Source organism: Microdochium trichocladiopsis (assembly GCF_020744255.1).
Source record: "Microdochium trichocladiopsis strain MPI-CAGE-CH-0230 chromosome Unknown B0I36scaffold_1, whole genome shotgun sequence".
Lineage (NCBI taxonomy): Eukaryota > Fungi > Ascomycota > Sordariomycetes > Xylariales > Microdochiaceae > Microdochium > Microdochium trichocladiopsis.
Window position 1 is genome coordinate 592,139 of NW_025763544.1, and position 20,757 is coordinate 612,895.

General features: G+C 57.3%; 7 protein-coding genes and 1 non-coding gene across 8 annotated transcripts; 5 read left to right on the top strand and 3 right to left on the bottom strand.

The window, feature by feature from the left end:
• Window positions 1-129: 129 nt before the first annotated feature.
• B0I36DRAFT_309221 (uncharacterized protein) lies at window positions 130-1,110 on the bottom strand. The gene is made up of 2 exons (XM_046152112.1): window positions 559-1,110; window positions 130-502 (listed from the first exon to the last, which is right to left on the bottom strand). Exons 1-2 carry the CDS (start codon window positions 743-745, stop codon window positions 465-467), a joined length of 225 nt encoding a protein of 74 aa, XP_046017808.1. The 5' UTR covers window positions 746-1,110; the 3' UTR covers window positions 130-464.
• An 888-nt stretch (window positions 1,111-1,998) lies between these two features.
• Window positions 1,999-4,388, top strand: B0I36DRAFT_309222 (uncharacterized protein). Its single transcript, XM_046152113.1, has 4 exons — window positions 1,999-2,334; window positions 2,408-3,675; window positions 3,736-3,860; window positions 3,937-4,388. Exons 1-4 carry the CDS (start codon window positions 2,238-2,240, stop codon window positions 4,136-4,138), a joined length of 1,692 nt encoding a protein of 563 aa, XP_046017809.1. The 5' UTR covers window positions 1,999-2,237; the 3' UTR covers window positions 4,139-4,388.
• Window positions 4,389-4,580: 192 nt separating this feature from the next.
• B0I36DRAFT_t5 lies at window positions 4,581-4,652 on the top strand. The gene has a single exon. It is a non-coding gene; the product is annotated as a tRNA-Met (tRNA).
• A 327-nt stretch (window positions 4,653-4,979) lies between these two features.
• B0I36DRAFT_343605 (asparagine synthase) lies at window positions 4,980-6,811 on the top strand (the record flags this gene model as incomplete). Its single annotated transcript, XM_046156177.1, has 3 exons — window positions 4,980-5,651; window positions 5,742-6,188; window positions 6,254-6,811. The coding sequence occupies 3 exons, from the start codon at window positions 4,980-4,982 to the stop codon at window positions 6,809-6,811; spliced, it is 1,677 nt and encodes a 558-aa protein (XP_046017810.1).
• A 1,442-nt stretch (window positions 6,812-8,253) lies between these two features.
• Window positions 8,254-9,876, bottom strand: B0I36DRAFT_370782 (aminopeptidase-like protein Y; the record flags this gene model as incomplete). The annotated part of the gene is made up of 2 exons (XM_046159946.1): window positions 8,254-8,394; window positions 8,467-9,876. The coding sequence occupies 2 exons, from the start codon at window positions 9,874-9,876 to the stop codon at window positions 8,254-8,256; spliced, it is 1,551 nt and encodes a 516-aa protein (XP_046017811.1).
• Window positions 9,877-11,062: 1,186 nt separating this feature from the next.
• Window positions 11,063-13,034, top strand: B0I36DRAFT_357152 (drug resistance protein; the record flags this gene model as incomplete). The annotated part of the gene is made up of 4 exons (XM_046157758.1): window positions 11,063-11,287; window positions 11,348-11,611; window positions 11,674-11,764; window positions 11,839-13,034. The coding sequence occupies 4 exons, from the start codon at window positions 11,063-11,065 to the stop codon at window positions 13,032-13,034; spliced, it is 1,776 nt and encodes a 591-aa protein (XP_046017812.1).
• A 338-nt stretch (window positions 13,035-13,372) lies between these two features.
• On the bottom strand, window positions 13,373-14,711 carry B0I36DRAFT_309233 (uncharacterized protein). The gene has a single exon (XM_046152114.1). The coding sequence runs from the start codon at window positions 14,319-14,321 to the stop codon at window positions 13,524-13,526; it is 798 nt and encodes a 265-aa protein (XP_046017813.1). The 5' UTR covers window positions 14,322-14,711; the 3' UTR covers window positions 13,373-13,523.
• Window positions 14,712-15,346: 635 nt separating this feature from the next.
• On the top strand, window positions 15,347-17,222 carry B0I36DRAFT_390383 (RmlC-like cupin domain-containing protein; the record flags this gene model as incomplete). Its single annotated transcript, XM_046161390.1, has 4 exons — window positions 15,347-15,739; window positions 15,805-16,144; window positions 16,227-16,648; window positions 16,714-17,222. 4 exons carry the CDS (start codon window positions 15,347-15,349, stop codon window positions 16,984-16,986), a joined length of 1,428 nt encoding a protein of 475 aa, XP_046017814.1. The 3' UTR covers window positions 16,987-17,222.
• Window positions 17,223-20,757: the final 3,535 nt, after the last annotated feature.

Genomic DNA, 20,757 nt, shown 5'->3' on the forward strand with positions numbered 1-20,757 from the left:
CGCTGGCGGCGTTTTCGACACCCCTACTTGCAGATCTTGATTGGGGCGGAAAACCGGGTCTCTTGATTGATCCAAGACACAGACGAGCCACTACCATTGCTTGGAATGTTGACATCAAGGCCTAGAACTCTTCAATCTTCTTTTGCCAACGATGCCCGCGAATCTCGTGGGCTCGGCTGCAATACTCGCCTTTCATTCAAAGCGCCATGTGCAGTCAACCACGGAGGCGGAAACGACTTGGAAGCAGACAAAGGTAAATGTCGGCATGGCATCCCCACAGTCAACTGGGTCCGTGGCGTGTCTTCGACAGCACAGGACATTACGCAAGCTCTTGATACTCAATGATCAACATTATATTGGAGCGATGGGTTTCGAAGAGTCATTCCCCCTGCAGACTAGGGTGAGTTGATTTTGAGCACCAAAAACGGGTTTTCGTGGTGCCTGGTTACCTTACGCGCAAGCACTCACTGCTCTTCATTCTGAGCGTAGAAAAAGTTTGCAGCTGCTGGATGATCAGAACCTCGCGACCACTTCAAGTCAAAGTCATGAGGGACTCACCAACGGGCACAAGGCGATTCTCCGCAGCCCACTCACGGACCCCGTGGACACCCTCCTCCTTACGACCCCAGCGTGCACGGTCTGATGGCTTGATGAGACGCAATGGAACCGTGGTGCCAGTGGCTGGTGTGAAGACCAGGATCACGTATCGATGTTTCCCCGTCTTCGGTTGCGGTGCCGGGCCCATGTACGGAGTCACTTCCTCGAGGCCGTTTGTCAAGTTAGGGATTTGTCGCGCGCACTCATCGAGCGCCAGCCGAGGCGGGGGCACGTGTGCTCCAATGTAGTGGCAGTACTCTGATGCAGGGGCGTCGGGGTCCGTAACCGTGACGACATATCTCGCACTGTCATTCGTCACGTCGCGGGAGCCCAAATAGAGCTTGAATGCGGGCAGGTCCTGGGCGTCCTTGGGATCCAGGGTGTTGCCGAGAGAGGCATACGGACCGTTTGGCCAGTCGACATGCAAGTCTAACTTCGGGATAAAGTCATCAATGACTTTGGTAAGGTCAGTATGAGAGGATTTTTGTTCTTGTTTTCTCGTAGTCCTGCGGTTTTCTGCTTGCCTTTTGGGATGATCTCTGCAGCTTTGAGCCTGTGGCACGGGGTAAGCTTGGTGAGCGGCGACAGCGAGTTTAACCACGGCTCTGCATACTTGACCTGAACTTCTTCAAGCAGATCCATTGTTTCGGTTGATGGATCAGGTGGCCGCTTCGCTGGAATTCCAGGTTGCCGCAGGGACTGTGACCTGAATGTTGTTGGAGATACTACAAGCTCAGAGTGGGACAGCGAGCATAGCGTACCTGCCGTTGAGTTGAAGACGCGAGATGCAGACCTGGTTCGGCTGGCACCTGTGCTGCTCAAGAATACAGAGTATCTCTAGCTGTTACCATGCTTGTTAAGACCAGAGTCAGCAAGTCGTGTCAACGTGATGTCACCAAGGCACCCCTAGCTGGCAAGGTCGTGCACAAATAAGCCGAAACACACAATGATTGCACTTTGAATGGATGATGCTGTAAACATGTCGAAACATCAGTCGGTCAGCATGATAGCGTAGTCTCGCCCCTTTGAGGGTGTACATATCTGCTTAACCAGAACAGGTGTTTCTCGCACTGGCGGCTCTGAAGCCACAACGCTATTTCCTTGTCTCTGATGACATCTAATCGCACATCGTGGCATGGCGTGCCTGCGCTTACCTTAAGCGTGCATACGGCGTTGCGTAAAGTTGCAAGGCACGCTAGCGCAATGCAGGCTCCGGAGATTGTGGATCTGTGGTGGGTATCTCTCCGCATGGCTGGGCCCGGACGCAGGACGACTTGGGACGGCCAGCAGCCCTCATTTGGGGAAAGGGGCCTCGGCCCCGGCAGGCAAGAGGATGCGGGGGGCTTCAGCTCCCGACTTGGCGTCCCGTTCGAGCTGGAGCTGCAAAGTTCCTCAACCCAGAGCCAAGGGCCAGGTCGAGATAACGTTGAGGTGGGAGACGGCTGGGCTCCAGCACCCTGGATCGTGTCCTGGTGCTCGACCGATCTCTGCTGGAGCCGTCTTCCGCAGCCTCAAAACCTCGCCGTCGACCCTGGATCCCACCACCGGCAACGTGTTGTATCTCTGTTTGCAAATAGCCACCTCATCTCATCTCTGCGACGGTGATTGTTAGCAACAAGTCCCTTGGCGACATCGACCCTATGGCGAGCACAGTCGAAAAGACGCCCGAGGGCACCATCTACAAGCCTGCACGCACGCGCAATGTCCCTCAAATGGATGTAATGACCCTGCTTTTCGGTGCGTCGCCCCTTGCTTCGTGATTGAGCCACACACATGCGGAGTCACTGACCCAGATTGTTTGCCATTCAAGAGTCTGAGCACTGCCGCGCACCAACCAACAAGGTCATTACCGCCGATGCAGAAGACCCCTCGAGGCACCTCACAAAGGCCCAACTGCTCAAGCAATCTCGGCGTGCCGCGCACCTCTTCCGGTCATCATTTGACGTGGGCTCGTCCGGCCCCAGCAAAGACGTCGTCTTTATCATCGCGACGGGCCACCACATGCTCCCAACCCTCTTCTATGGTGCCATTATCGCTGAGGGCATCTTTTCATCAACAAGTCCCTCCGCCACAGCCGACGAGTTCGCCTACCAGCTGACACAGACAAGCGCAAAAGTCGTCGTGGCCACGAATGACACCAAAGATGTCGCCCTGGCCGCCGCCAGGAAAGTCGGCCTGTCGGAACGCAGCGTCCTCGTGGTAGGTGGCGACCGCGAGCTCACCTTCACCGAGGCGGCCAGCGGCGCAAAGTTCCCCTTCTCTAACCAGGAGCTCGACTGGCGTCGCATTACCGACCCCGCGGAGCTGGAGAAGAGCATCATCTGCCTCCTCTTTTCAAGTGGCACCACTGGCCTCCCCAAGGCCATGCGCATATCACACCAGAACGCCGTCGCAGCAGCCTACCTCAACCTTGAGCCTCTTAGAGAGTACAACAGCAAGCACCGTAGGGACGATTTCGAATACGTCACCCTTGCGCACTTGCCTGCGGCACACATTGCTGGCGTGCAGGGGTACTTCGTCAACAACACCTACATGGGCGGCACCTGCTACTGGATGCAGAAATTTGACTTTGTAAAGTTCCTGGGCTTCGTCCAGACCTACAAGATCACATCCATGTTCACCGTCCCGCCCATCTTCCTGCTCATCTCCAAGATGCCAATCGTCAAGAACCAGCTCGATAGCTGGGTGGACGCCATGTCTGGGGCCGCTCCAATGGGAGATGATCTGCAGGTAGAGGCTGCAAAGAAGATTGGCAGAGGCATCCACTTGCGCCAGACTTGGGGTTTGAGCGAGACGACTGGCAGCTTCACGACCACACCATATGCGCTCTTGGACACTGCGCCGGCTGGGTCTGTCGGGGCGCTCATCGACAACTGCTACATGCGCATGGTCGACGATGATGACAAGGACGTCGAGCCGGGCCAGCCCGGTGAGATCTGGTGCAAAGGGCCAGTCGTGACGCAAGGCTATTGGAATAACGACAAGGCCAACAAGGAGTCCTACAAGCAGGGTTGGTTCTGCACAGGCGACATTGGTGTCTTCAAGGACGGCGTCTTCTTCATTGTGGACAGGAAGAAGGTACCCGTCCCCTTTCGCGCTCCCTATTGGAACGACTCCATTACTAACAACTCCCCTCAGGAACTCATCAAGTACAAGGGCAATCAAGTCGCCCCAGCCGAGCTGGAGGCTCTCTTACTCTCGCATCCCAAGATTCTGGACGCGGCAGTTATTGGTGTTCCTGGCGAAGGCACCGAGGTACCACGGTAAGTTCCTTGTCAAGGTGCAGAGACGAAGCAGTATCGACAGTTCAATCCGAGACTGACGAAGCATCGATTCCAGTGCCTACATTGTTGCAAATCCCAAGGAAATCTCGGAGCAGCAGATTCTTGAGTGGTTCAAGACGCAGGGTGTCGCTAGATACAAATTCCTGCGCGGGGGCGTCAAGTTCGTCGAGGCTATCCCCAAGAGCCCTTCGGGAAAGATTCTACGCAAGATATTGCGAGACCAAGCCAAGGCCGAATTCAAGACGTCGAAATTGTAGATGTGGAAGGGGACTTGGTTTGAATGGCAAAGTCTGTCGGCAAAGAGGTTATTCTGCCCATTTCTAGACACACGAGAAGAAGAGCGTATCAGTGATCGCCGTCGTATCGTCCAATACTCTTTTTAGAACTTAGCGACCTAATCTTATAATGTTCTGCGAATGTGAGCATACCACACCAAAATTTGTGATGAGCCCCTCGCCTGGTGGGTGGTCTGCCATTTTGTTTAGCGACACTACTCAAGTATCTAGCTCAATAGAGGATATTCAATTCTCGCGTTTTCATACATCCTACGCAAGTAAACAAAGTGCACAAAATGTTGCAGCAAATCAAATGAGCAGCGAATGCGAGACAACGAGGTGACATGCTGCGTGTAAGACGTTGTACTATATATTGCTTAATAAGACAGTCTCTTTTCAACAAATCAGCTCAACCAGCTGCATAAGCACTTTGGCGCAGGGGAAGCGCGCCGGGCTCATAACCCGGAGGTCCTCCGATCGAAACGGAGAAGTGCTAAGATTATCTTTTTTGCTGCGTTTACGGTCCCACCAAGCATTGCCATGAGAATGCGTGTCCTGGTGTACGCATGGCCTGCATACTGCACCAACTTTTATCTTTTCTGTTCCTTTGTTTGCCTTGTCATTTTCTGCCATGGTATACTGACTCCATATATCGTCTTGCGTTCTTATTTCATGAACCTTGGTGGTGAAATTCATTTCGAACTGATTGTCCCCACTTCGCATGCAAGACTTTCACAACTTTGCGACAAAGCCTCAGCAGTAAGGCGGCGGGCGCGTTTGGCCTCAAGGCGCTGCTCGTATTTCTGACAACACACCGCAGACGATGTGTGGCATCCACGCGGTAATCAGCGTCAACGGCACGGCGTCGCCTGATCTCGGAGGAGCGCTCAAGCAGTCCCTGCAGAACCGAGGCCCGGACCACCTCGGTCAGGCTTGTCGGACCCTGCAAGCCACTGCAGCCGGTAACACTGAGTCACAGGCACTTCACCTCACTTTCACGTCCACGGTCCTTGCCCTGCGAGGCGATCACATCGCGCAGCAGCCGCTACTCGGCCCCTCGGCCGATGGATCCGTGCTGTGCTGGAACGGCGAGGCCTGGCGGTTCGACGGACAGCCGGTCTCGGGCAACGATGGCGAGGCGCTGTGCTCGCGCCTGAGTCAACCACACCCTGACACTCCCCGTCAAGACCACGTCCTGGGCATCTTCAGGAGCATCCAAGGCCCGTTCGCAGTCGTGTACTACGACGACATCGACCGCCGTGTGTACTACGGCCGCGACCGTCTGGGCAGGAGGTCGCTGCTCGTGCACAGGGCTGACGACGGCAGCGCCATCTCGTTCTCGAGCGTCGCCGGACAGCCTGTCACAGGATGGACCGAGGTCCCCGCGGATGGGCTTTATTCGTTGAACCTGGACGCTTGTACGGGTACCTTGGTCGACTATACCAGACTTGTCGAGAGACATATGTGGCTGGACGAAGAGCCCGAAATGAATATGGTAAGCCGTGCGACAGCAGTGGGCCTGTCTGCGAACCGCATTCGTCCTCCTCCCCGTCCTGTGTACTCTGCTGCAAGCTCATAAGTGTAGGTCTCCAACGTGGGCTTGTTCAATGCCACGGCAGAAAAGCCTGATGGCAATGATTGCCAGTTGCAAGCGCAAGAAGAAGGTAGCATCGTGGACGACCTCGAGAGCCAGCTTATGTCATCGCTAAAGCTGCGAGTCGTCGATGTACCCGAGCCCCCTCGCGCGCATGCTGCAGCTGATCGTGATGTCCGCGTCGCCATCTTGTTCTCCGGCGGTCTGGACTGTACTGTCCTTGCACGTCTTGCACATGAGCTAGTGCCAACTTCTCAAGGCCTGGACTTGATCAATGTTGCTTTTGAGAACCCTCGGTTGGTGGCGCAGTACCTCAAGCAGCCTGAAGAGGCACGCAAAATGGACTTCTACGAGACCTGCCCAGACAGGATCACTGCGCGGAAAGCCTTTGCTGAGTTGAAGCAGTCCTGCCCGGGACGGTCCTGGAGACTGATAACTGTAAGTATTCTCCGCCGCCTTTCCTCTATCACTGTTGGAACCCACCCCACTGACTACTTGACTAGGTGAACATCCCCTTTGAAGAGACCATGGCCCACAAGCCCACTGTAGTCTCCTTGATACATCCACATGACACCGAGATGGACCTCTCCATCGCCATTGCATTGTACTTCGCAGCCAGAGGCACAGGGCACGCCTACACAGCCTCTCATGTATGGCAGCCATCCATGCCACTCACCACGACACCGGCACGCGTCCTTCTCTCCGGCCTCGGCGCAGACGAGCTCTTTGGCGGATACGCGAGGCACGACATTGCCTACAAGCGCGCCGGCTACGAGGGGCTAGTCGAAGAGCTGCGCCTCGACGTGGGCCGCATCGGCCAGCGGAATCTGGGCCGGGACGACCGCGCCATGTCGCACTGGGGCAAGGAGGTGCGCTTCCCGTTCCTGGACGAGGAGCTCGTCCGGTTTGCCATCGGCTTGCCCGTGTGGGCCAAATGCGACTTTGGCATTGCGGAGCATGAGACGGGGATCGAGCCGGCAAAGAGGATATTAAGACTTCTTGCTGACCGTAAGGGGTTGCCGATTGCTGCAAGGGAGAAGAAGAGAGCGGTCAGTTCGTGAACGTTGCTACCCCAAGCAACTCCCAAGACGTTATTGACTGGGAAAGCGCATGGATTTGATGCTAACCTCATTTACGGGGACAGATCCAATTCGGCTCGCGCACGGCAAAGATGGAGAGTGCGACGGGCAGAGTCAAGGGCACCGCGTCCATTGCGCAGTGACACGGACATAGACATGGACATGGTTGTGCCAGGCTTCTCGAGGATCTCCCCCAAAGGATATCAAACTCTCCCAGTAGGAGCATTCAGCTCTTTTCACGAGCATCACCATTCATCCCCCATATCCCAGCCATAACTCTTCATACTTTCCCACAAGCATGTTCCTCTCCAAGCAATGATGACCACATCAGATACTTCCGAGCCCCTTCATTTCCCCCCCTGCTCTCTACTCTTCGTTCAAAATCCTTTGCACACGCACACTTCAAAACCCCAAGCCACACACAAATCCACGCACGCACAAACCGCGAGGAACTTCTCTTTTCCAGCCCGCCGAAAACCAGTTTCGCCAAGCCCGAGACATCCTCTTCTCCCGTTTGTTTCCCCCTCCACCCTTTTCCTTCGTGGAAAGGGGGCGTCCTAGCATTTCCCCGGACTGGAAACACCCCTTTCTCTCTCTCTCTCGGCCCATCCTCTTTCTGCGGGGTCATCGTATGGTTCGCGCGTTTCTCCCAACCTACCTGGAGGGAGTTAACCAGAGCTTACCTTGGCCTTCAGCTGGAAGAGAGATGCTCAAGGGTGGGACAGAGACAGTCCTTGCTAGAGAAGCGGGCGCCTCGCCTTGCCTTTTTGAGGAGGGTAGGGCCAGGGAAAACTCGGGTAGGGAAGGAGAGCTTTTTTTGGGCTGAAGCTGTGTTTTTCTTCGGTTGGTTGATTATGGGGGGAGGCGTTTTTCGCATAGGTTTGTGTGTGTGTCTGTGTGTGTTCAGGGGCGTGTGTTGCGCAAGGCCGAGGATGAGGAGATGGAGGCTGGGCGGGAATCAGGGGTGGCAGTGAGGGACGTAAAGGCAAGTCTGAGCTTAGAGAGAACAAACAAAATAAACCCCTTCCTCCCTAAACGCGGTTGTGTTTGTGGCACGCAAGACGCATCGAGAACACAACCTTGGAGGAGCCGCGCGTAGAACTCAGAAATGAGATGTATAGAAAGGCAGGCGCATGTTGGCAATGGATGTATGGGTGCTGCTGCTTTGCTGCGCTTGTCGGGTCTTCCATTTCATGCTCAGGTGGGAGAAGGTTCTGTCCTTGTAAATGACATATAATATGTCCTTGTCTTGCACACTCCGCTATGCTATTCTACGTGGTCCGCTATGCTGTCTAGAGCTCAAACACGCCGTGTCTGCAACCACCAATTCAGTCTACAACTTGAACGGATTCTATGCGGGCACTGAGCAAAATAATCGCATGAGATATGTGGCCCGACTGGACTTCCCAGATTGAGATGGAAACTTAGATGAAAGCAAATGTGCCGTGGTACTTGACCTCCTTCTCGTATGCGCTCTCCACAGTGGCGCCGAGTGAGCTCGAGTCTGTCCTCTTGGGGAAGCCATCGAAGGACAACGCGTATGTCGCCACGCTGTGGGCAATGAGCTGTATCGTGGTGCGTCGTCAGTATGAATTCAGTCACTGACGGATGTAGGGTATGGGAGGGTCATTACTCACCTTGGTATTGACCTCCCAGGCCGTCGCGTTCACGTTGCCCACGTCATCGCAAAGTTGGTGGTAGCACGGGTCGTACCAGTCGCCGGCCTTGCCGCCGAACTGGGTGACCTCAGCCTCGGTCTTGATGCCCTCGGCGCCCGTGGCGATGCCGCCGCCGGGGATGCCGTTGCGGATGAAGCCGTCGTAGTCGCTGCGGCCGTCAAAGGGGATGAAGGTGTAGTTGAGACCCTGGACCTCGTACCAGTCGATGTAGAGGTCGCGCAGCTCCTCGGAGCCGACCGGGTTGGCAGCGTTGGTGGCGTTGTAGATCTGGTAGGCAAAGTTGGGGGAGCCCATCATGTCATAGTCCATGAACAGGCGGATTTTCTTGTTCTCGTCCTCGGGCAGGACGGACACGTAGTAGTCGGATCCCAGCAGGCCTTCCTCCTCGCCGGCCCACCAGGCGAAACGCACACAGTTGTTGACGCTGAACTTGGTCAGCTGCGTGGCGACCTCGAGGATGGACAGACTGCCAGAGCCGTCGTCGTTGATGCCCGGGCCGGCAGTGACACTGTCGCTGTGGCCGCCAAGCATGACGCAGTTGTCCGGGTCGCCCTCGACGGTCTGGGCGAGGAGGTTGGTGGTGATGGTGGTGATGACGTCCGCATCGATGTAGGCAATGGCGTCAACGGTCTTGCCGGCCTTGATATCCTTGATGATGGGCGCGGCCTCGTCGCCAGAGAGACTAAAGGTCGCAATCTGGTTGGGCGTCGGGGAGCCAAGCGTGCCGTGGATGACGTCGTGGTCGTAGTTGTAGACGATGGCCGCCTTGGCGCCGGCTTTGCCAGCCAGCTCGGACTTTGTGCCATAGGCACAGGTGCCACGGAGGATGAAGGCAATGTTGCCCTTGAGTTCCTTGGGGTAATCGGATTCGTCGCAGCCCTCATTGTCGACAAGGACGAGGTCGCCGTGCACGGGCTCCTTGTCCTTGGTCGGGGGAGTGAGCTGCATGGGGACGCCCGACTTTGAAACGTCATTTCCTATCACAAGGCGGTGCTCGTTGACACGGCCGCTGATGGCGGGGAAGGACTGGTTCCAGAAGTGGTAGTAGTCGCCGAGCTCTGCGATCTGTTGCTCGATGTACTTGAGGGTGCCGACATGGCCGGCGCTGCCGATGACACGGGTCGGGTGGTTGTACTCGTGCTCGGAGAGCTTGGCAATGTCGAAGAGCTTCTCGGCGCGCTTGACGAGGGCGTCGATGGAGATGCTGTCCTGCAGCTTCTGGGAATCGACGAGGGGCCTCTTGGTTGCGAGGATGCTCTCTGTCGAGTGCTGGCTGCCGAGGGGACGCTGGACAGGGTCGAGGGCGGAGGCGGAGCTGACTGCCGCGGAGGCAGCAGCCGCGAGAAGCAAGAGGCTGCGGGCAGCCATGGTGGAGGATGGGGTTTCGTGTGTTGATGCTATGATGCTGAGATGCAAGTGGGAAGAGTCGGTCGCGTGTGACGCCGGCGAGCCGTGTTTGGCGTTGGTTCCTGGAGGTGCGATAAGCAACGGCAGGAGCAACTATCGAGTCAGGTACAGGGCCCGAGAGGCTGGGGTCAGCTGCACTGGTGCTGCGACACCGGCGATAAGTCTCCGGGGTGCTGGGCCCGCTCGAAGGGGTCCCTTGCCCTTGCCCAAATTGCGCTACAGTCCATAGCCTTCAGACGCTTAGGCTGCTCGACAGCACACGCATGGCAGCACAGTCAAGACAACGGACCCTGCATGCAGGCAACTCTCCTCATCGGGCGCTCGTTACGTACTGGGAACAGCTTCAACAGCCAGAGCGCTATCCCCCATCAGTTTTACACTGCAGTCCCCTCGTGATCATGAGTCACCCCCGAGGTCCCTCGCTGCATCAGCATCATCCTCCAGAGGAAGGTGGTTTCAGCACGGCAGGCCTTGAATAAGCTGGGGCCCCGCCCTTGCTGGCCGGCTGCCCACAAACGCGCAAATAGTTGAATCTTTTGACAGGCTGTCACTTGGCTCGACAAGACCTCATAGAGACTCGAGGTGGTCGTCTTCGGCTCTGAGCAAGCTCATGTCGCAAGTAGCTGGTTAGGCGCACGCCATGAACCTTGCGTCCAGTCAGAGCGACGCGTGCTGACGTACAGGGCGAAAGATCGCCCGTCCGAAGCAGCCTCCGCGGCTAGCGCCGCCGAAAGTTGCGGCCTCCGCAGGCTGGTTGACGTGCTGTGCGGAGCTTGATCAAAGCGGAGGGACAATACGTGGAGAATATGCAAGACCTGCAGCTGGCCAGTCGAACTATGCAGGCAGCTTGATGCTGATTCGTGCAGGGAAAGCAACGAGACGAGTTCAATGCTGGCCAAGTCGTGGGGGATCGCATTTCATGCACATCAAATAGGCGGCTCCGCTGGATAGCGTTCGTTGGCTAGGGAGGCGACGGGGATGGCTTGACCCCAGTTGTTCTGCGGAGTCCCCACCACGGCCGTCGTCGGACCCTAGGGATAAATATCCTGGCGGCGCCACCCTCATGGTCCGTCGGATGGCCCTAGCTTGGCGTGCTTCCTCGACAGACGATTCCTGTCTGTATGGAGACTTCCACGAGGCGCTGACCATGACAACCACGACAGTCCTTGGAGGCCACGAGCCCAAGGAGGTCATGCCGGCGGGCTTAGAAGCTCCTACCACGGCCGGCGAAGTGCCGGTCCCGACGCTAATGGCGGAGACGGAGGCGGAAGCAGTGCCCGAGGACGACGAGCTTGCTCGCTCTGACCTCCCTTTTTCCAAGCTTCGCTGCATTCTTTTGGTGCTGACACTCGCTGGTGCTGGCTTCTTGAACGTCAGTCCATGTCCCCTTCCAAAGCACACCTGCGCGCCAAAATCACTGACAGCTCTCCAGACACTGTCTGTCCAAATTGTCGTCATCATCCTGCCGAGCATTGGTGACGACCTCGGAATACCCGAGACTCGCCTGCAATGGGTCGTCTCGGCCTACTCACTGGCATTTGCCTGCTGCCTGCTGCTTTGGGGCCGGATCGCTGACCTGGTTGGCAAGCGGCTCATCTTTGTGGCCGGGAGTGCCTTTGTGGCCCTCACCATGATCATCAACCCTTTCCTCACTAATGAGATTGCCTTTGACCTATTTCGTGGCCTTCAGGGTGTCGTAAGTTGATCACTGTCCAAAGTCAAATTCTGTCCACTGTCACTTACCACTTTACGATCCAGGGCGCGGCTGCGAATGTCCCGACCGCCATTGGTATCCTCGGAGTCACTTTCAAGCCAGGCAAAGCTAAGAACTATGCCTTTAGTACATATGGTAAGTCACCAGCCAAGCTTTCCCTTTTTTTATCAGACATCCCTATGGCTGAGAGTTGCTAAAAACCACGACAGCCGCGGGTGCCCCCCTTGGCGCCGTCATCGGCAATCTCATTGCAGGACTGATCGCGAGCTACGCCAACTGGCGCTGGGTCTTTGGCGCAACCGCGGGCCTCGCGATTCTTGTGACCATTGCAGGGCTTCTCGTGATCCCCCGGCCCCCGCCAAACAGCGCGGCCGCAGCCAAAGAGGGCCTCTCCTTCCTCAAGGATGTTGACTGGATAGGCGGCGCACTCATCACGCTGGCCCTGCTGGCAATGCTCTTCGCCCTAACCGAAGGCAACGTGGTCGGCTGGTCCACAGTCTGGATCTACATGCTCATGATCATCTCGCTGCTGCTGACGGCGATCTTCGCGGGCTGGCAGCTGTACCAGGAGAAGCACCTGTCGCACACGCGCACGCCGCTCATGAAGGTCACCATCTTCCGCAACGGCAAGTTCGTTGCGGCCATGACCATCATGGGCATCATGTTTGGCGCCTTCAGCGACCTGCTCGTCTACGCGACGTACTTCTGGCAGGACTACCAGGCGCTCTCGGCCATCGAGACTACGCTGCGCTTCATCCCGACTTCGGCATTCGGCCTCATTACCGCCTTCGTCATGTCCCACCTCATCTCGCGCGTGCCCACGTGGATTATGCTCTGCGTGGGCACTGTCTGCGTCAGCGTCGCGTGCATGCTCCTCGCGGTGCCCGTACCGGACAACATGACCTATTTCGCCGTCGGTTTCCCGTCAATGATTCTCGGAGTCATCGGCGCGGACGTGGCCTGGCCCACGCTCGTGCTGTTCACCTCCAAGACGCTTCCCGAGGCTGACCAGGCCATGGGCGGCGCGCTGATCAACGCCTCGGGCATGTTTGGCCGGGCGATCGCGCTGGCCATCACGACGGCGGTGCAGTCCGCCGTCATGGCTCGGGAGCGAGGCGTGGGCGTCGAGGACGCGGGCAGCGTGGTGGCTTGGGACTATGCGAGCTTGCAAGGGATCAGGGCCGGGAACTGGTTCAACTGCGGGTTTGGGCTGCTGGGCACGCTGCTAGTGTGTGTGGCGTTCCGGGGTACCGGGATCGTGGGCAAGGTGGACAAGCCACCGTTGACAACGACGAGCACGACGCGGGCCTCGTCGGTCGCTGAGGGTGATGAGGGTGCGGATGAGGAGAGGGGGGGGGCCGGCAGGATAATCCAGGATGTCAGTGCGCGGGAGAAGCAGGCGTGAGCCCTAGCAAATGGAATTATATATGTTGCACTTAGTGGAAGAAGACGAGGCTTGCCGTCCATATACACCGAAGCGGCAGTACGTAGCATGAAGCTCCTTAGTCTAAATTTTTGAGAGCATAAAAAAGCAATCTAGTGATATCTCAAGGGCACGACTTGATATGTATATGTAACTTATACAACACATGCTGGTGTTCTCTATTGGCAGCGCTCTCTCGAGACTGTACACTCTTTACACACTAGATGAACTGATTCCTCCAATTCTATACAAACTCTGTCGTAGCACAGACAGCATAGCTTTAAGCTTCCCCGGCAAGTTCTAAGGGGAAATCATCGTGGCCTCGCGGCCTCTCGGGTGTAAGCAAGGGGGGGGGTGTTCTGTAGTTGCATCTGAGCTGGACGGGCAGTCCTGAACGACCAACCATCTTCGCCCCCTCCGCCCCTTTCAAAACACACACATACACACACACGCAAGCCCCCAATCTCAAGATTACTTCGTCTCGGCGGGCCAGACGAACCAGGTGAACGCGACGACCAGCTTGAGCAGGGCGGCGAGCCAGAGCGTCCCCGCGGTGCTGAAACTCGTGTGGGCGATGAGCCCGCCCACGACGGCGCCGAAGATGAGGCAGACGGGGGCGCCGAGGCGCTGGTTGCGCTCGACGTTGTCTCCGGCGAGGAGGCGGGCGTCGGAGAAGAGGTCGCAGTAGACGCTGGTGAGGACGACGCTGGTGAGGGCGTTGTACTTGAGGGCGCGGCTGGTGACGGCCTGGCCGCAGGCCTGGAAGGCGATGAGGGCGATGGGGACGAGCTCGGTCCAGCCGATGTCGGTCTGCGGGTTGGGGGACTTGGGCCCCAGCTGGAGCATCAGGGCGGCCGTGGCGATGAGGACGGTCTGGAAGACGAGGGAGGCGCAGAGGACCCAGCGGCGGCGCGGGGAGAAGGCGCGGTGGAAGGCCGAGAAGCAGACGGAGCCGATGCAGAAGAAGCCCAGGCTGACGCCCGACTTGATCCAGCGGGTGCCTTCTGTGGGAGCGGCGAGGCCGAGGCCGAGGTAGATGGAGTTGCCGGTCTGCATGGAGACGAAGGAGCCCCAGGTGGAGATGGCGGCGCTGTCGAGGAGGCCGGTGATGATGTAGCAGAAGATGAGGACGACATCGGCCCAGTCGCGGCTCACGTCCGCGCACATGCGGCGCTTGAAGGCGGAGGGCGAGGTGGAAGAGCCATTCTGGCGGCCGAGGAGAGGCTGGTGCTCATCGCTGTGGCCGTTGCCGTTGGCGGGATGCGTCATGGCTTTTGTATCAAAGTTAAGGAGAGCGGCGTGGTCTGGTTGGCTGGCGGCTTATAAGTGGTATCGTACGACGGGAGGTGGTGTGCAGCAAGGTGAATAGAGTTGCGGATCGAGCCAGAGTTTGCGGATGGCAAGCGCTTTGCTTGGCAGGAGAGACGCGCGAGGAGGGCTGGCGGGAGACGTGACGGGCTCGAGGTTTGCAGGGTGGCGAGAAAAACGTACGATGCTCAGATGATTTTGGGACGGGGGGGATGTAGACGGCGGGTAGGCGGAGCCGCCGAGGGCGGAGGAGGGCGGAATGAAGTCAGCGCGCGTGGGCTCCACTTGCGGCAGCCCGGCACGATGGAATCTGGGGAAGCTGGGTGGGCGCAACCTTGGCACTCACTCACTCTCTCTCATCCACCCACCCATTGGCGGAACCTGACTGACAGGCTTTGCGGGAATAAGTACCCAAGCACACACCACTGAGTCAGCCCTAGCATCTCTTCCGGCAAACCCCCTCACACCCAGCTGCGTGCATGCGTCTCGCTGCTGCCCGCACTTGGCACGGTCCAGGCTCGGGAGTCCGGGAGTCGCTCGGCGTCGGTTGCCCATGGGCCCCTGTGGCCCCACGACCGCGAAAGCCTGCAGGCTCCGGCCCGGCATGGGGCTGATTCATGATGCGATCATTGCCAATTCGATGGCGCAATCCCCAGAGCCTCGTGAGGGGAAGCTCAAAGTGCGCAGCACACGCAAGCCCAAGCTCGCGCCCGGTTGGGGAAGGACCGACCTAGCTCTCCAACGAGTGCCCGCGCCTGCCTGCTTTCCTTATCGCCGTGACGTCCCGAGAATTTCTTCCTTCTTTTTCAACCCTCACGTCTGATTCTCTCTAAAACCCACGGCAACCTCTGACATTGCGTCCTGTCGCTCTTCGTGCGTCTCTGGTGACCTACACAACCTCGTCGTATTGCTCTTCGTGGTCACCTGAACAGCTTCATCGTCATAGCCCTCTCTGCATTGTCCTGCCCGGCCAAGCGGAACCAACAATGCAGCTCAAGACACTGGCTGTGGCGCTCGCCCTCGCTGGCGACGCTCTCGCCGTCCCCGTCGAGGACAGCCCTCGCCAGTATCTCCTCGCCGGCCTCGAACTGCCACCAAAGTACTCCCGTCCCAAGGGCAAGGTCGCCGCCGGCTCCGCCCCGGGCCCCAATGGCCCTTACAAGCCCGGCTACAGCGATCCCCTCGACAAGTACATTGATGCCGAGGGCGATGAGCTGGATCCTCTCCCCTACCGTGGCAAGCTGGGTGCCTCTGTCCTTGGGCCCTGGAACCGCGAGCGCTCGCGCCAGAGCCCGGATCTCGTCCGTCCCCCAAGCACGGATCACGGCAACATGAAGAACCTGCGCTGGAGTTTCGCCGACTCGCACGTCAGAATCGAGGTCAGTATGACTAATTGAGGCTGATACCCCAACAATGCTCTCGACTTACACCAAGTGGACTACAGGAGGGCGGCTGGACCCGCCAGACCACGGTGCGCGAGCTTGGCTCCAGCGTCGAGCTCGCCAGCGTCAACATGCGCCTCGACAAGGGCGTGATCCGCGAGCTGCACTGGCACAAGGAGGCAGAGTGGGCCTACGTCCTCGATGGCGAGGTCCGCATCACTGCCATTGACTACGAAGGAGGTGCCTTTTTCGACGACCTCAAGAAAGGCGATCTTTGGTATTTCCCGAGTGGTGTGCCCCATTCCCTGCAAGGACTTGGCGAGAACGGCACGGAATTTTTGCTTGTGTTTGACGACGGCAATTTCTCTGAAGAGTCTACCTTTATTCTGTCTGACTGGCTTGGTAAGGCTTTTTTCTCTTTTTCTTTTTTTCCCCTTCCTTTTTGTGGTTTGTCGCCAGCGAACGACTAATCTGAGGCATACAGCCCACACGCCCAAGTCTGTCATCTCCAAGAACTTCGATCTGCCGCCAGAGGTCTTTGCGCATCTCCCCAAGAGCGAGAAGTACATCTTCCAAGGCACAAACCCCGGCTCGCTCAAAGATGAGAAGCCTACAGGCAAGAACATCAAGACCTCAAAGTACAACTTTGCGCACAGGCTGCTGGACCAGGAACCCCACGTCACCAGCGGCGGTCAGGTCCGCATTGCCGACTCGAAGAACTTCCCGCTGTCCAAGACGATCGCCGCCGCCCATGTGACGATCGAGCCTGGTGCTCTCCGGGAGATGCACTGGCACCCCAACGCGGACGAGTGGTCGTTCTTTATCGGCGGACGTGCTCGCGTGACTGTCTTTGGCTCGGAAGGTACCGCCCGCACTTTCGACTACCAGGCTGGCGACGTCGGTATTGTGAGTTGCTCCCCTCGCCCTTAGCCCTGGATCTGTGCCATCACTAACAGCATGTGCTTTGCCAGGTTCCCCGTAACATGGGCCACTTTGTCGAGAACATTGGCGACGAACCCGTTGAGATGCTTGAGGTTTTCAAGGCCGACGAGTTCCGTGACTTCTCGCTGTTCCAGTGGATGGGCGAGACACCCAAGAAGATGGTGATTGACCACTTGTTTGCCGACGACCCGAAGAACGGCGAGATTTTCTGGGACAAGATCAACAACCCCAAGAAGGACGAGGTCACACTACCCAAGCATGTCAAGTTCGCGCAGCAGGGTCAGGCCGTGAATGAGCTGTAATTTAGGTCCGCGCCAGATCGGGGTTCGCGGACAAGTCGCTTAATCCTGGCGACTCCAGATTGTGAAGATCTATCTGCCACATTCTGTACAAATCTCGCAGCTGAATTTTAGATATACACGATACCGAGTCACCAGGCCTAGGCTGTTGACTACGCTGAAAGGCGTTCAATTACTATTTTTTCTGGATATACAATAACAGCGCGACGAACGCATGAGCATAACCTTGGCAGAGTCCCAACAGACCAGTACTGCCGGTTCAAGAGTGACACGCTTGTGCCATCCCACTAGTAGAGCATGTTGCAACCCTCGGGTGTTCTCCATGCCCCGCGGTCGGGCTTAGAACTATGAGCCAGCGCACAAGCAGGGGTACAAGCCAGCACCGCAACTAGACCTGATGGAGCACTACTGCCGGATGGCCTCGTTCTCCCTCACAAGAAGGCTCTCCCGGCCCGGACTGACTGCTTGAGCTAGCAATGATTGTCAGACACTTAGCCTTGGTTTCCCTCTAGCGGCGGCGGGGAACCCCTGCCCTTGCTCTGTGCTGCCTTCCTGCTTGCTTGACTTGTTTGCCCCAGGGAGAGGAGGGGACTTGGCCGGGCGGCCACGGCATCCCCACTGTTTGCCGCCCGGGTTTGGGACCCGGTGTCGGGCGGCGGCACCAGGCGGCCCCGCTCGGTGGAACACTCTCTTTCTGGTGCCCGTGTCCTATCTATCTGGCTCTTGCTCGCTCCGGAAGCACAGGAGCCGGGGGGGGGGGGGGAGGGTGTGCTGTGATGTACTATGCTGCACGAAGGGAGATATCTCGGCGTCGCGCTCTCGATGGAAGGTGAAGCGAGAGGGTGTGTGGCTTTAGACATGGGTGGGCGTTGCCCGTGCCTTGACTTGCTTTTGCTTCGCTTGGATCGGGTTGTGTTTTATTGCGTGGTGACTAGTTGTTGTTATTGTTGCTTCCCCCTGCTGACCGCTGGCTGGCCGCCTTTAGAGAAAGGGAGCGGAGCCGCGACCCAGGCAGGAAGGCAGGCGGCGACAAAAGCCAACAGGGTGGGGGACCCGGGAGAAAAGGGCTCTGATGAGTAATTAACAAACACGGATCTTTTGTGTGTGTAAATTGCAGAGGACGCGTAGAAGATTGGGACAGTCGTGGTGGAACCCTGGGTCTGGTCTGGAGTAAGCCTCCCGCAGACAGGCCCCACGGCCATCGCCACCATGGCAAGGCCCTGTGGCTATTGCTTGGACTGTGTTCGTAATGTGGTAGTTTTCTGCAACTGGACATACGTAACCGATCCTGCGCATAAGCGGAGCCTCCTGCCAAGTCAATCCTTTTTCTTTCGTCTGTCAAAGTGACAAGTGCTCGCGTCAGCAAGCAACTTGAGAGATAGACAAGGACCAGGGATATCCATGCCATGCGATGACGCGGACCGGGCCGTGGGACCCTCTGGGCTTGCATTGTCCCCATCGAACAGTGTTCCCTGGCGAAGAGTGCTTCAATCTGGCACTCGCATGGTGCTTTGGTTCACAAAATGGAGGTACCTTGTCAAGTAACGCAAGGCAATGCTACCTGGATCAGCCGTGACGGTTGGCGTTTATCCTGTTAATTGGAAGCATGAATCCCGCCCTCTGGACCTCTGTACCTTCGTGTCGAAAGCTTGGGTCCGCGCAGAGACGCAACGCTTGGACAAGGTCGCCTAGAACAAGGTCGCAGGCCCCAAAGGAAACTACCAATCACTTGATTCAAGATGTACGCCCCCGTGGTTGACGGCTGGGCCGCTGCAGCCTGGTCGCGGCAGCCGTACCTTGTTGGCATGCATGCAACTTGTCTGCATAGATAGAGCTCGAAGCTTGTCGCCAAAAGCGAAGGAGCCCTGCAGCCTGCCGGCGACCTCAGGGTGGAGCATCCATCATCCCTCACTTCCCGGGCTCTACTTCGTCCTGTTCGGCGACTTGTCTATCTCATGTTGCAACATCAATGCGCCATAAGCACCCTCGTCCAGGACAAGACAGGACACGCAAGCACCACATGTTGCGTTTCATAGGGTAGTGCGCGCGAACTGCCACTTCCCCTTGCTACTGCAGAGTCACATACGCGTACATATTGATTAGCCTACATCCACATACGTTCGTACATGCATACATACGCACATCCTTTCCCTCTTTTGCCCACCGCCCGTGCAGCAGATACGAAGCACAATGCACGCCCGGACCATCCCAGGCTGCAACAGCCCCACGCCGCGCTGTGCCGAGGCCCTCTCTGGTCTTGGAAAAAGCTTAGTTCGATGACGGACAAGACATTTCCTGTTCCCACTTTCGTCAAGTGCGGGTCGCGCAGCCAGGCAAGGGGTTCGTGGCCTTTGCCAGCCGCCAGCGATGCATGTGCTGGATGAGGAAGGTGGCTTCCGGCGGATTTTACGGGACCGTTGGTGGCACAAGACGAGATAAGTGGCAGGTCTGGGAGGAAGGGCGGCAGGGGGGGTCGGCTGTATTCCGTTGTGCCGTATGCATTCGTCTGCTCAAACCTCGAAGGGGGGAAGAAAACCAATCTGTAGAATGTGAGAGAGCTGCCACTGCTTTCAAGCTGAGAACACCTTTTGGCGAAACTCGCCCAGATTAAGCTAAATGACATTTGGACACCTCAGGTCAGCTGGTGGATGGCGGTAGCCGGCCAGGCTTACCCTCCTCGCCAGCTAATTCGCCAGACTTGCTTTCTCGACTCCAACGGGAACTACGCCACCTCCACAAATCTGGGCGCGGGGGAGTCGCGGCTCTTGTCATGTACCCCATATCTCGGGAAGTCTCTAGTGTCCCTTAGAGCAGCAGGGCCTGGGGTTCTTTCTTGGGCCGGGTGTTCGGCGTATTCAGCTAGTGCCAATATCTGCCAAGACAGAGAGAGAGAGAGAAAGCGGGGTTACCGAAATGTGAAAATGTTACAAGCTGAGTGATGATAAGATCGCGTCATAGCTATGGATGGAGTTGGGCTTGTCTAGTAAGGTCACGGCACATGGGTGGATTGCTGTGCCGGAGTTTGGGAAGCAAGCCGTGTCGCGGGAGGGCGGGCCATAACAAGGCCGCTTGTTCTCTTAGTCTGTGCTTCCAACTTCGGCACGCCGCAAGAGAGAGGTGGAGGGATCCCATCTTTGGTTAGCAGTTGAGGCTGATTTACATGATTCCGATGAATGGCACACGTGTAGAACTAAACACACAGGTGCCTGAGCATCATCAGCCATGAGCTCCGCCCTTGCGTGAGGAAAAGAGTTCGTGCCTTGCAGGCAGGTACGCAACAAAACCTTGCCGGCCACAAATCTGCGCCCGGATGGGCCAACCGAGTGCGCGAATGACCCGACACCATGACGACTTGGTCTGCCAATGGTCAGCAAAAAATAGAGCCGCCATCAGTAATAGGGGATTGTCAGCACCGCAGTCCCTCAAGCTCGGATCACTCGGAGAACCTCGTGGCGGCGGCTGGAAATGTCCTTGAAATGGTTATTGCCAGCACTGCACATTTCTTGCATAAATCCTGCCAAATTCCCGGGGCTTCTCATGATTGTGATGCACTGATCAGTCACAATGAAAGATGACCACGTATGGGCGCTTCTCTGCCGACTCATTGGGAAGGTCTCGCGCCATGCAATGCAGGTCACGGCCTCCTTACCCAGAACCAGCTTCATGGCACACTACTATCTAAAGACATTGCATTCCCGACGTGGCTGCGAGAATTGTCCGAGGGGGGTGGGATGTAGCGAAGCATAAATGAAAGTGTAACAGTATGTAGGACAG

Coding starts and splice junctions, on each gene's coding strand:
- B0I36DRAFT_309221 (XM_046152112.1), bottom strand. CDS start 745: ATGGGCCCGGCACCGCAACCGAAGACGGGGAAACATCGATACGTGATC. Junction 503..558: donor GAATCGCCTTGTGCCCGTTG/GTGAGTCCCTCA, acceptor ATCATCCAGCAG/CTGCAAACTTTTTCTACGCT.
- B0I36DRAFT_309222 (XM_046152113.1), top strand. CDS start 2,238: ATGGCGAGCACAGTCGAAAAGACGCCCGAGGGCACCATCTACAAGCCT. Junction 2,335..2,407: donor TGTAATGACCCTGCTTTTCG/GTGCGTCGCCCC, acceptor TTGCCATTCAAG/AGTCTGAGCACTGCCGCGCA. Junction 3,861..3,936: donor GAAGGCACCGAGGTACCACG/GTAAGTTCCTTG, acceptor CATCGATTCCAG/TGCCTACATTGTTGCAAATC.
- B0I36DRAFT_309233 (XM_046152114.1), bottom strand. CDS start 14,321: ATGACGCATCCCGCCAACGGCAACGGCCACAGCGATGAGCACCAGCCT.